The following is a 13593-nucleotide window of genomic DNA, read 5'->3' on the forward strand; positions in this document are numbered from 1 at the left end:
TTCTGTATGTTTCATAATCATTTGGCTATCTAATAGACCAGTAGGCGAGCCTCCTGGTCACCGTTTGAGTAAATGTTAAATGCCACTAGGCTAACACTGCTCAGAACGACCATATTATTGTTAATAAGAATATAAACGATGTTTTTTAACATATAAATAACATGACATAAGTAACTAAATCTAAAATATCAAAAAAACATGCCATAGTACAAGTCAAATTTATTAAATCATTATAGAACCTTATATCTAGCTTTATTAACCATATGGTGCGCGGACGTCTGTAGTTTGAGCAGTTCTTCCTTAATAAGTCGAGTTATTTCAGATTTCGCTTTAGCTACGGCTAACTCCTGAGAGCTTTCTATAGCAAGGTATAATTTTCTTTCGCCCTCTGGTGGTGCTTTACCCGTGGGTACATAGGTCCCTCGCACTGTTATACCCGCCTCTGAATATTCGCTTATAAGCGCCAACGCCTCCTGCAATAAAAAAATGTTTTTGAAAAAATTGCCATTTAACTTCTAGCGATAATTTAATTTAAAAACCTTAAGACAGCGAACACCGATTTAACTTAAACGTATTAATAAATAATTATTATAAAATTATGTTTAGTTAGTAAAGTGGTTTAAATGATTTTACTATCAATGAGACGTATGAGTATAAAGAAAATTATCACTGAGAAGTTTGTAACTTCCAATAGCAATAGCTAGATCAAATTTTATTTAACAGCGCGGTTGTTTCAATCTTGGGATCACGCGGTATAAATATTGAAGAAAACGTTTTCAATATCGTAAAACACGTCACCGATTTTTGGATTTGAAAAGCAAGAAATTTGGTTAATAAAACAAACAAATGATAATCATTGCACATATGGAAAAGCCAGGGTTCATGCTTAGCGATTAGATTATTAACACTGTTTTAAATGATTTGTTTAACGCTCATTTATTAGATAACTGACAAGGACAAGCTAGATATTTTGTTTATTTTATGTATAGAAGATAAAAAGTTATACAGGCATTTTTTTTCTTCTTTTAAATCATATTTTACACTGAAATCTCTATAACTCGAAATCCTCACTAAGTTGAAAAAAATTGTCATTCCGCTGGACCCCTAAAGACGCGATTACTTGGAAATAATAATTAATTCCTCGAAATAAAAACAATAAAATCCAAAATGAAAGTTCGGGTTCGGGGCTTCTAATCTATTTTTTTGTCTCGTTTACTGAAGACATGATAATGATAATGATCCTGAACTTAATGAATGACATTCATAGCATAGACTAGAAAAATACACTTAGATATCGCCTCTGTTAGTCGAAATTTCAGCGGTAAAATCATATGTACATCGAAGTTCTTGTTAAGTAGGAAACTCGTTAACTCGATTTTTCTGCATTCCCCTTTCATTCGAGTATCATTTCATTAGAGATTCTACTGTACTAACAAATGTAGTACAAATACGCTATTCTCCGGCGAAAAGTCAATAAATCTATTAAACTTAAGCTGAGAGAATGGGAGCGCATGATTTATAGATGGTCAAAAATTAGTACGAATGTTAGTTTTGATATATTTACCTCCGTTACTAATAATAATGAGTAGTGTAGCACTTTTGCCTGTTTAATAGCTTAACACAGAAGTAAACAAAGGCACCGATCAAGGCTAGTTTAAGAAACATGATTAGATTGCAACTGAGGGTTAAAATGTGCAACTCTGTATATATAGGCGCATTTGAGACGGGTTATGGACAAACTATTTGCGTAGCGGGTTAAAAGTTATCATTTATGGCCGTTGATTTTATTACAGGACTTAATTACTGTTTGTTATTGACGTCTTAATTAAAAATATAGTTTATTAAAATGAGTTTATTTCTGTTTTTTTATTTATTCAATCTTCACTAATCAGCGAAGCTAATTAATTACGAGCGCCGAGCGCGAATATAGATATTTTTGCGACATTCACGTAGGTATTTTTATTTCTAATCAGGTTTTAACTATCACAGAGCAGTGTTGGCCTAGAGGCTTCAGCATGCGACTCTCATACCTGAGGTCGTAGGTTCGATCTCCGGCTGTGTACAAGCCAATGGATTTTCTTTCTTTGTGCGCATTTAACATTATCTCGAACGGTGAAGGAAAACATCGTGAGGAAACCGGCTTGCCTTGCCTTAGACCCAAAAAGTCGACGGCGTGCGTCAAGCACAGAAGGCTGATCACCTACTTGCCTATTCGATTATGAAACAGATACAGAATCTGAGGCCCAGACCTAAAAAGGTTGTAGCGCCATTGTTTTTTTTTTAATTTAACCATCACAAAATGACGGATTCAGACTAAGACCCGTATTCTACAACGAATCAAACCTTCATGTCGTTTCAAGAGCTGTCAAACAAAGTGTATGAAGTTAGACATGTTTGACAGTGTTCATGGCGAGATAGTGACTTCAGGTATCAATTATAATGTGGACCTCAGCGTCTCAGCTCAAGTATAATTCCCGTAAAACATATGATTTTTAAATTTAAATTGTCCGTCCATAAGTCACCTATATCTAAAATTTGTATCCGGCATCCGGATTCTGGATACACTCGGTCGGTGATAATTAAAAATTTAGATATATTAAAATCCTATCGCCTTCCGTATACGTGCACTACGTATTATATTTTACACGTACGTACGTTTCCAACGTATTAAATATGGGATACCATAGAAAAAAAACTTGAACACACCTTACTAGTAACCCTCCACCTGGCCTGTTGTGGGAAGTCATTAATTTCTAACTCCGTTTCGTATTTCCGGAATACCTCTTCCGCGGGCTCTGCATTCGCTTCATCGCGAGGTTGGTAGTTCAAACGCGTATTTAACTTCGCCGCTAACTGTTCCGCCACTGTTTTTGCCTAAAATATTACAATATAGCATTTATTACTTTTGTTTTAACACATAATTTTTTTATAACATACACTAAATTATATTATTTACATGTTTTCTTTGGATTTAATTTGTGTTATTTTGAGTTACTTTTTCTTGTACTTTACCCTCTGTAGGAGTTTCTTTATTTATTCTCCCATATTAGGGTTGCCTGGAAGAAATCGCCTGTTAGCGAAAAGGCCGCATGTGGCTTAATAACTTATGTAACCTACTTACTTTTTGTTTGTATGATTATGTATATTATGGTAACAAAGTATAAATAAATAAATGTTTGATAAACAAAGGGCCAGGCACTCCCGAAAGCAAAGCGAGAAAAGAACACGATAAGAACTTTAATAATAAAAGTATTTTTATTAAAGTTAGTGGCAATAAATAGACATAGAAAGTCCCTATGTCTGTTCTCATATTATTAACCCTTAAATACAATTTTATATAAATTAGTTTCTTCATATATAATTACCTCATTTGGGCTAGTTATAGGTAGAAATAAAGAAGTACTTCCCTAGAAGTGTAATATTGAATTCAAACTATTTGTTTTTTATTCTCATTACTTATTAGGAACACTCCTAATCAGCTTAGACATATTTTCTGATTAGTGTTAGTGTATTCATAGCAAGGAAAACCGGAAAAAAACTAGAAAAAGTCACATATATCGTTCGATATATTAATTATATAGATTATTTTGAAACTAAAAAAAATCATGTCGTAATGAGAATAGGGTTCGGGATTTTGTAGTGGGTTAAAAATTTCATAAAAAACTTTATGTTAAGTTTTGACAATAGACATTTGTAAAGAAAACTTACGGTAATAAGTGTATGCGTAGACGGTGATCCTTTCAAAATGGCTTCTGCCGCCTGTTGAGTAGCGCCCTTTTGCTCTACGCCAAGGCCCTTAGCGATGTTTATCCTTGAAGCCAGACGTTTAGCCAACTCCAGCTTGCCATCCGCGGTGGCTGGACCACCGGCAGGTGGCGTTGCACCCGCAACACCCGGCTGTAAAAGACAAAGGATTTTTTTTATTTTTTGACAAATAATATTAAACATGTTCTTTAATGAGTCAAGCCAATCGATTTTTGTTATATTGGTTTCAAAAATATTACAACTTAGAAGTATGTTTTGTAAATTTAAGTTTTTGAAATTTGTAATAACTCAAAATATTATTATAAATAAAGTACTAACTGTACTAACCGCGGTACTATTAAGCGGTAGACACGGACCGCGTTATAGGAAATCTCGTTGTATTCTCGTAAAACCGTTTTTGAACAATTCAAAAACTAGGAACACGAACTAAATAAAGTTATTTAGTTTAAAAACTGAAACAGGACTTTACGGACATGACAAATCATTACAAATGTCACACTACAGAAAGATAACTTGAGAAATCTCAGAGTTATAGGGGCTAAATACCGCGTTAATTGAAAGACGAAAATTGCGCTATAATAATAAGTTTACTGTAACACTAAGTGCATATACAGTCCAAACCGATTATAACGACGACGAAGGGACTACTCATTGGTAGTAAAAACCGATAGTCGTAACGGCCGGTGACCTGTTCTTAATATTTTTTTCCGCTGGGACCTTTGATTTTGATCAATTTCACCAGTATGTTGTTCTAAACGATGTCGTTAACGGTTTTGACTTTTAAATTCAATTGTTTTGACAATATATTAAACGGAAACCTTACCTTTATTTCCTTAACAATCTTCTTAGCAGCTAACATAGTCTCAATCTGCTGATCGAGGTCTCCTTCAACATCCTCATCATCAGAATCTTGAAGACCGAGTGCTGCTTTCTGATATTTCTTTCTTTCTGTCGCCGCTTGTGCCTCGGACTCATCAAATTTGAAACCTGTAATTTAAGAAAAGTACTAAAAAATTGTTACGTAGATGATACAATTTCATAAATACACAATACTTTTTATATAAAAATATAAACTGCAGACTTGATACATAGCTTTGCTTGCTTTAAGCAAGATATAATACAGATATTAATAAAAAGATCATTGTTCGCATTTTGTGTATCAAAATTATTTTGGTAGATTTTGTGGAATGCAGTCTGGACAAAATTAGCTTTAACTTCAGATAATTATTATCGAGTCTTCTTTATTTTAACTTAGCAATACCAATATCTAAAACATAATTATCTATAAACGATTACCTTTTCCACTAAACCCTCCGCCGGTATGAACTTTCTTTCCATCCTTTTCTTGTGCCTCTTTATATTTCTCCCAAAGGTTCCTCAAGTCCGGGGTTGGGTTGGTTCCAGCGAGTTCGAAAGCCCGCAATACATCCCCAGCGTATCGCCCTTGTTCCGGCGTAAGGAAGGTCCACGCGTAACCTTTGTTACCAGCTCGACCAGTTCGACCACATCTAAATCATGTTACAATGGTTTAATAAAAAACTTCAAAGGTCTATCTATGGTCCGGACGGTAAAAGTTATGTAACGGAGTCAGAACCTGTATACACGCAGAAGCATAACCTGCGTGAGCGCACTATTATCCAGTACCTCCCGCAGAGAAAGAATCATCTCGATATGAATTTAGTTCTCGAGAAATTTCAAGACAAACTTAATTATAAAATTTACCACACAATCCTAAAAAAGATAACACAAATATCACCAACATATAAGCATAAATAATTTGCCTTTTAGTAGTCGGTTAAAAACATTACCTATGAACATAATCCTCATAGTGATTAGGACAGTCGTAGTTAACAACCAGAACCAATTGCTTAACGTCCAAGCCCCGGGCCGCTACACTCGTCGCCACGAGGAGCTTCACTTTGCCATTCTTGAAGTCGACGATCGTGGAATCCCTGTCGAATTGATCAATACCTGTAACAGAGCGTTATGAATATACGAGCAGAACCTTTAGCACGAGATCTAATATCGAATCGTAATAGAAACGTAATATGTTACATTTTGTATGGACAACGCTTTTTAAAAGCGCTCCGCGAGAGTATTCGGTACTTAATCGAAGCATGAACAAGAATTCGAATAAAATATGTGTAACTATACAAATAATGTTTCGAAAAAGTGGATGATTTTTGACATATACGACTCCTTGTTAATCGGAATAGGGCTGGGCCTATTTATTTATTTCTGGAAATAAAAATATACAGAGGCGTATGACGAGGCGATCAATTGTCATGGTTCCACAAAAGAAGAAAGGAGGAAAAAGGAATAGAAATAAACGGTCTCTAAACAACTTGAGATTCACCGACAATATAGTTATTTTCTCCAACAATGCTGCATCTACATGATACGCTTGAAGATTTGGATTGCGCAAGTGATTAGAAATGACCACATCCAAAACTAAAATTATGACTAACAAAAAAAACTTCATGTCTTTGTGAATGCCTCGCCCCTAGAATATGTCCCGCACTACATTATTGTTTAATAATAAAGGACTTGTGGATGAAACAAAGAGAAGTATAAACCTAGTATGGAAAAAGCCGAATATAGCCTTACAGCAGCATTCAAAATTAAAATGGAAATGGGTCACGATCACACTGCCCGCGTATGTGATAGTAGTCCTTAATTGGAATGGCAGAGAAAGGTGATGAAGCCCACTAGAAACCTGGGCACATGAAGTAAAAGTGATAGCGGGGAAAGATTGGAAAATAGCAGAGACAAGTGGAAGAATTTAGAGGAGACCTTCACTTCTTCGGAGGTCGTGTCGTGTGTGTTAAATATAATAACGTAAGTTTATTGTAACATAAATTATAGTACTCTAATAAAGGCTACGAATACTTGACTATACTCTATCTCTATCGTAAATTCTCTACGATGAAACCCCTGCAATCTTAAGCTATATCTGGGTCAATTTCTGGCGAATGGCAACACTGAAGAGATTTTTTTAAGCCATTGATTAGTTGAGAATAAATAATAATGGATCTCTTTGTATTGTTTGTTGCTCCTATTCAAGCGTGCACGTATTTCTTAGCATTTTTCTTTCATCACAATTAATTATTAGATTATTATTGAACCACAACTGGCGTTAAAATGTACGAACTTAAAAAAGAATACTATAAGAAAAAAGAAAGAATACACAGTTAAATTAGACCTACTACCACTTAATTCCTCTTTACTCCAACATACCTCCATGCAAGCTCATACAAGAATAGGACGCCTTCATAAGATCCTTAAGTAGACTGTCAGCATTCTCCTGTTTATCCACGAACACGATGATACTTCCCAAATGGCTGTACAGTCCCAATAATTCTAGAAGTTTAAAGAATTTCGCATCTTCTTCCAATATTGCCACGTGCTGTTCTACTTCTTTGCACACTACACTGCGACCACCGACCTATTTATTACATAATACATTAGATTATAAAATTGCATGTCAAAAAGGTAACTTTTTCCTTAAAATATTTTATTTTATTAAACCATTATATATGCCTATATTTATGCGCATACGCAGATTAAATTGAAATATATTGTCTGGCAAATAAGTTTGTCAGTGTCATGAGATTCAAAGAATAATGTCTTGGTTTATTTCAGTTAATAGTTACATTATATATTAAAAAAATAAGAACTATTATAACGTAACAATATTAATACAAAATAAAATTTTGTCGGTTTAAGGTTCATGATGATATGACTGATGTACCTGAACTTCAATAGGTTTCTGCAATATCCGTCTAGCGAGAGCCTCCATTTGTCGGGGGAAAGTCGCGCTGAACATCACTGTTTGTCTGTCCGGACGGATATTGTCTATTATCTTCATAACCTAAAAATATTACAAACAGATAAACCACTGGTTACATATATATATATATACACAATACAATAGCATCCTGTTAAAATTCCAAAACTCGGAATACAGGATAGTTATGCTTTTCCCGGTATTTCCATAACAATTTCAAAAGTTTAATAGGTAGGTTGCATACATACAACAAACGATTACAATATCTTCATAAGTTAAATGGACTTTATTGTGTACTACTAATAATGTCCATAGATAAACCCAATGTAGTTACGTGGTTACAATAAAAAAATAAAGTGCTAATACAATATCATTTTGTAATTTAATAGTTATGGATATCAAAGCGGAGTTGTTATAAAAGGTGTTAACTTTTGAAGTCTTAGTTACCTGCGGTTCAAATCCCATATCAAACATCCGATCCGCCTCATCTAACACGATGTACGTGACTCTTCGTAGGTTTGTGACGCGTCCCGAGTTGGCAGCCAACATGTCGATCATACGCCCTGGAGTGCACACTATTATTTCAGCGCCACGTTTCAATTCCGCTATCTACACACAACATAATAATACATTATTTAGCATTTTTACAAGTATTAGGTCAAAGTCTGCCAAACAAATTTCACTAATAGAAAAAGTCGCACGCACAAAGTACAGATGTAAGAAGTGAACAACTACTTTGTAAATTAATTATTACTAAGCCCCAATAGATGATGATGTAACAGTATATGATAAGTTCATGTATTTGTATATCTGCATTCACACTGTATATGTGCTAATGATAATATAAATAAATAAAAATTCTACGTTAACTGCACAAGACGCTATGCGACAGAATTGCCATCTAAAGTTTTAATATTTACTTATATTTTGTTACCATAATATACATAATTATACAAACAAAAAACAAAAAGTAAGTAGGTTACATAAGTTATTAGGCAACAGGCGGCCTTTTCGCTAACAAGCGAGTTCTTCCAGGCAACCCTAATATGGGAGGATAAAAAAAGAAGCACCTACAGAGGTTAAAGTATAAGTGCATAATTATTTAAAAAAAAAAACTCGAAATAACATGCAAGTATAACTAAAATTAAATCCAAAGAAAAAATATAAAACATAATATGTGTAAACAGACATGTAAAAGCTCTGCCAAAGGATATTTGACTTACAATTAATATAACTAGTAGTTAAATACGAGGCAGAATAAAAATGATCAAAAAAGATTTTTAAATGAATTTAGAGACTGAGCTCGTCTGATATCAACTGATAAGGAATTCCAAAGTAGGATACGTTGCACAGTGAAGGTAACTACTGAACGAACACATCAAGCAATAGACTCCGCCACTCTTTCTTTTTTGTTTTTTTTTACAAAATGCTTGCAAAGTGTTTTTTATTCATATTGAGTAGTCATTGTAAATCGAAGGGACATTTAATATAAACCTTTAATCTAATAAGTCAAACCTTTGATATAATAAGGCAACCTGATAAATTCCATACTAAAACAAAATTATGTATATTGGGCTTTCTTAATGAAGCTTTGCCTTGTTAAGAAGAATCAGATTTTTTTTCTTAACAACAAATGTCATACCTGTTCAGAAATTCCCGTGCCGCCATAAACGCAAACGACTCGTAGGTTCAAAGATTTTGCAAATTTCCTTATATCTTTGCCAATCTGCATGCAAAGTTCTCTTGTGGGGGACATTATAAGGGTAATTGGGCCATCTGTGTCTTCCAAGGGCGGTTGGTCCAAAACATGTCGGAACATTGGCAATATAAAAGCTAGGGTTTTGCCTGAACCAGTTTTAGCTATACCAATTAAGTCTCTGAAAAGATATGCAACCAGCAAATAAATTTTTATGCCATTACTGAAATGTAATAGTTGACGTCCTATTGTAGGTCGTTTGCAAATACAGAACTGGCCTAAATACTTAATCACTATAGAAATTTTAAGGGATGTCTTAATAGTAATGTATAGAGTAGGTAAAAATGATCAACACCTACAAATAGAAATGTTGCCGTCTTGTTAGTACATTTATTGTTCTTATACAAAAACAAGGCAGAGCTTATATACAAATATGAATGAAATATTTTTTGTCCTACCTTCCGGACATAATAGCTGGTATGGCCTGTGCCTGAATTGGGGTTGGTTTTTCAAATGCAAGTTTTTTCAAAATATCCATTTCCTTCTTACTAATACCACAGTGAGCCCAGGTCTTAATAGGCTTGGGGCATCCCTTGCCCTTCACTCGGATGCCTTCTAATTCTGTTCTGTATGCTTCTACTTCTTCTGAAGTCATTCGAGCCAATTCACTAATCTGGAAATCATTTTTTTTATTTAAAAATGAGTATTGACGAATTTTAAATGCCTGATTCAAAGTGAAGAGCCTGGAATATGTACTTTAATTTGTGATGATAATAAAAAATACTATCTAAATTTCTTTAGTTATTGTATTGAAGATGATCGGCACAAAAAATTATTAGACTTTTCCTTCTGTAAAATATTTGGAGTATTCACAATTTATAAAAGTTAAACCTACACATAAACAATAACCAATTAGTAAAGCGCTAAATAAATTGCTTAATTTGACAGTGAAGCTTTTGGTTTAGGTTCAAATCCTTCAAATGGGTCACTTACCCAAACACCCAATAATGTTAAACTGAAATTATAAATAAAAAATGCTTACTTCAGTATAAAATGCTTTCCTAAATGACATGTACTGAAGGCTGGAATGGTCCACTTTAGCTAACTCCTTACGTTGCTTGGACGCAAGATTCGCGGCTGCATCTTTTATATCCTCAGTTTCCTCTTCAGATGAATATTCCAAACCATCCTGGTTCTGTTCTATTAACTCTCCTGAAAACAACATAATTATAAAAATTTAAACACAAGCAAATATTATTCTATTGGCTCGATGCCAAACCCGATTACATAACTAGCTGTTGCACACTTATATAGAGTGAATCTTTTTACCCCATAATATTTTGAGTTTATACAAAGAGACATTCAAACAGAATTTATCTCATATTTATAATTTCACTACTTTTATAAGTCGAAGTAAGTACCACCAAGTCTATAAACAAAGAGTTTAAATACTATTTTATAATGCATTTGCATATTCCATAGTAATGTCTGTCCCATTGGAGTTTTTCACATTGATTGGGGTTGTGATGGAAGGATGGCAAACAGTTCCACCAAACTAAAAGTAGTCCTTAACCTTAACCTTTTTACTACCAATTGGCCTGAAGACCACAGTGGCCCCAGAGATGTTGTATATATCCTTAACAGCCGCAAACACTTATGATGACGTCATCACAGTGACTGTAGCCGTAGAATGATGGTATCTCTACAGGTTTAAGCCCATGTTATAAGTTATTACAGCAGTGCGAGACACTCAGCATTAAATTAAGAATTATTCTGAAATAAACACTTATATAAGATTTATATCCCACAAACCTTTGTTTTTCTGTTCTGTCACTTGTTTCTTGGCGGTCCCAGTTAGGATAACTACACTAGAATCAGATGATGGCAGATTTATGATTCCACGAGCATGGTCTATTTGATTCACTTTACGAACTTCCTGTAATATTTGATTTAAAATCATTAGGTATGAAAAACTTTTTTTAATTCAGTTATGAATAATTTTGTTACTGATGAGTCCCAGACATACTTGTTGAACTTCTTGCATATATGCATCTAGAGTATCAATTTCGTCTTCTTCTCTCTTTTCTTCTGCCAATTGCTTCTCTTTGGCCTCTTTGTCTTCTTCACCTGTGAATACAAAGGAAAATAAGATCATTCTTGTTAGTAAATAAACAGTTTATCAACACAAGAATTTATGTTATGTGCAAATATACAATATAATATAAGATAAGCTGTAATATGAAAACTAAACAAATTACGAAATTAAATACCTTCATCACCAGAGTCATCTTCTAAAGACCATTTTTTGACAGTTGGTGTCTGAATATTGGTGACTAAACTGCCCTTTTGAACTTCTTTCTTGGCAGACTCTAATTCCTTCCTCTTTCGTTCAGCACGCCACCTTTCTATACGCTCGCGACGCTTTTGCATTTCTGCCTCTAGTCTATTCTGTTCTTCTTCCTATTAATAATATTCTTACTATAAGGATGTTAAAGATAGTTCATTATAAAAAAGCATTAAGTAATGGTTATAGTTATATACTTTATTATAATTTGCCAAATTATATTATAGTTTTAAAAAACTAAACTTAGTTATTAACTTGTAAAGGTCATTTAGATAGGTACTGTATCATTAAATGTAAAAATCTAATTCCAAAAAAATAACATTAGGAAAACGTAGAATTATATGTGTTTTCAACATTAATACAAGATTGAAAAGACAATATGGCATTTTATTTAAAATCTCTTGTTATTCATGACCATTTTCTGGATTAAAATTAATTAAATACAATAAATCTACAAGATAAAAAAGGTATCCAAGTTCCTAAATCACAATATATACATTAACAATGTGAGTAGTTAGTAATAAAATTATTAATCATCTTCACACTATTATTTGTTTATACTTTAAATCACATTAGAATAAATATATTATACATAGTTTCCATTAATGTTAAGAATGTGTTCCGATACACAAAAAACAAAATAATAAAATTATATGTTTTACCTTATCAGCAGATCCAATGTCATATTCAGATTCAGCTTTTAAGGATTCCTCTTTTGATTTTAATCTCTCACTCTCCTTTTCTCTATCTGGTGATTTCTTTCTAGATTTACTACTAGAGCCATTACTCTTTTCTTCCCTTTTATCTCTATAAATAAGACAAATAACTTTAAGAAATCCCTAGCTGACACCAGACTATGCAAGTAAGGAACAAGTGTTCAAAAGTATTTTATAGTGCCAAGGCCAGAGAATTCTAGTTCTGTTTTATATTATTATATGATTATGAGAAAATATTAGATTTCGTAATATCCCTGAGGTGTTAGTATTGAGGTTATAAATATTAAATATAACTTAAGTACAAATAATACCTTTTTCTGTCTCTGTCTCTATCTCTCTCCCTATCGCGATCTCTACTTCGATCGCGTTTTGTATCTCTCTCCCTGCTGCGGCTGCGCTTCCGTTTTGATGTTTTAGATGGCCTATCACGGCTTCTGGACCGAGAACGCCGTCTTTTCCTTTCTGGAGTCACAGATCGACTGTGAGACCTACGGCGATCACGGTCACGACTGAAAAATAATAAAATATGTTAAGGTTTCTTTTAAACAAAACCATGTAAGAACTAAGTTTAACTACAACGTAAAGTAAAACACTCACCCACTTCGCACCATTACGATCAAAGTTCGTAAACAATTATCATTTCACACAATATTAAACAATCGAATACACGAAAACTGGAAAATTTAAAATTTGTTTTTACACGCAGTAAATTATTATTGTTAAATTAATAGTTAATTATTTTCTAAAACACGCTTGGTGTTATCGCTTACAGTTTGACAATTGACAGATAAACCTCAAAAGACAAAATTTTGAACTAAACTCCATTGATATCCCACACAAACTAATATCTGTGGTCACTCAAATTGTGAATATATATATGATTTAGTATGTTTTATTTAGGGAGCTGGGGAGCAAAATATCTATATGATTTGCCGACTTTTTTAATAGCGATAATTATACGATAAGGAATATTAATAACCTCTTTTGCCACCGTGGGTTGTCAATAACACACTTAAAAATGTAAAAAAAACAGGAATAATACATGATTTGCTCGTATCTGCCTTCAAGGCTGATCATTAGAAACCATGTCAAAATGAAAAAAAAAACAAAAAGGCTTTAGGACTCTGACTTTTCGAGTTATGAATTTTAAAGTTTTTTTTTATAATTTAAAAATATCTATGTACATATTATAAGAAATACCCGCTTGGCAGACCTGCAGTGTTCATTTCAAATAGTTTGCCCACTTAAAGCTTCTTTTTCGCTGAAGAATTTATTTTTTCCATTT

General features: G+C 33.5%; 1 protein-coding gene across 1 annotated transcript; it reads right to left on the minus strand.

The window, feature by feature from the left end:
- Window positions 1–201: 201 nt before the first annotated feature.
- On the minus strand, window positions 202–13076 carry LOC123709023 (probable ATP-dependent RNA helicase DDX46). Its single transcript, XM_045660106.1, has 18 exons — window positions 12906–13076; window positions 12620–12817; window positions 12255–12399; window positions 11519–11708; window positions 11275–11375; window positions 11061–11184; window positions 10291–10460; window positions 9707–9921; window positions 9195–9429; window positions 8000–8161; window positions 7517–7636; window positions 7003–7210; window positions 5574–5736; window positions 5062–5273; window positions 4589–4752; window positions 3709–3897; window positions 2707–2874; window positions 202–473 (listed from the first exon to the last, which is right to left on the minus strand). The coding sequence occupies exons 1-18, from the start codon at window positions 12917–12919 to the stop codon at window positions 231–233; spliced, it is 3021 nt and encodes a 1006-aa protein (XP_045516062.1). The 5' UTR covers window positions 12920–13076; the 3' UTR covers window positions 202–230.
- Between the last annotated feature and the right edge of the window lie 517 nt (window positions 13077–13593).

The sequence above is a fragment of the Pieris brassicae genome, chromosome 1 (assembly GCF_905147105.1).
Source record: "Pieris brassicae chromosome 1, ilPieBrab1.1, whole genome shotgun sequence".
Classification (NCBI taxonomy): Eukaryota; Metazoa; Arthropoda; class Insecta; order Lepidoptera; family Pieridae; genus Pieris; species Pieris brassicae.

What these genes read in the sequence shown, in the direction of transcription:
- LOC123709023 (XM_045660106.1), bottom strand. An exon ending in ACATTGGATCTGCTGATAAG is followed by an intron (nt 11,709 to 12,254) that starts GTAAAACATATA and finishes TATTATTAATAG; the next exon opens with GAAGAAGAACAGAATAGACT. An exon ending in CGGAGGGTTTAGTGGAAAAG is followed by an intron (nt 4,753 to 5,061) that starts GTAATCGTTTAT and finishes CTTAAATTACAG; the next exon opens with GTTTCAAATTTGATGAGTCC.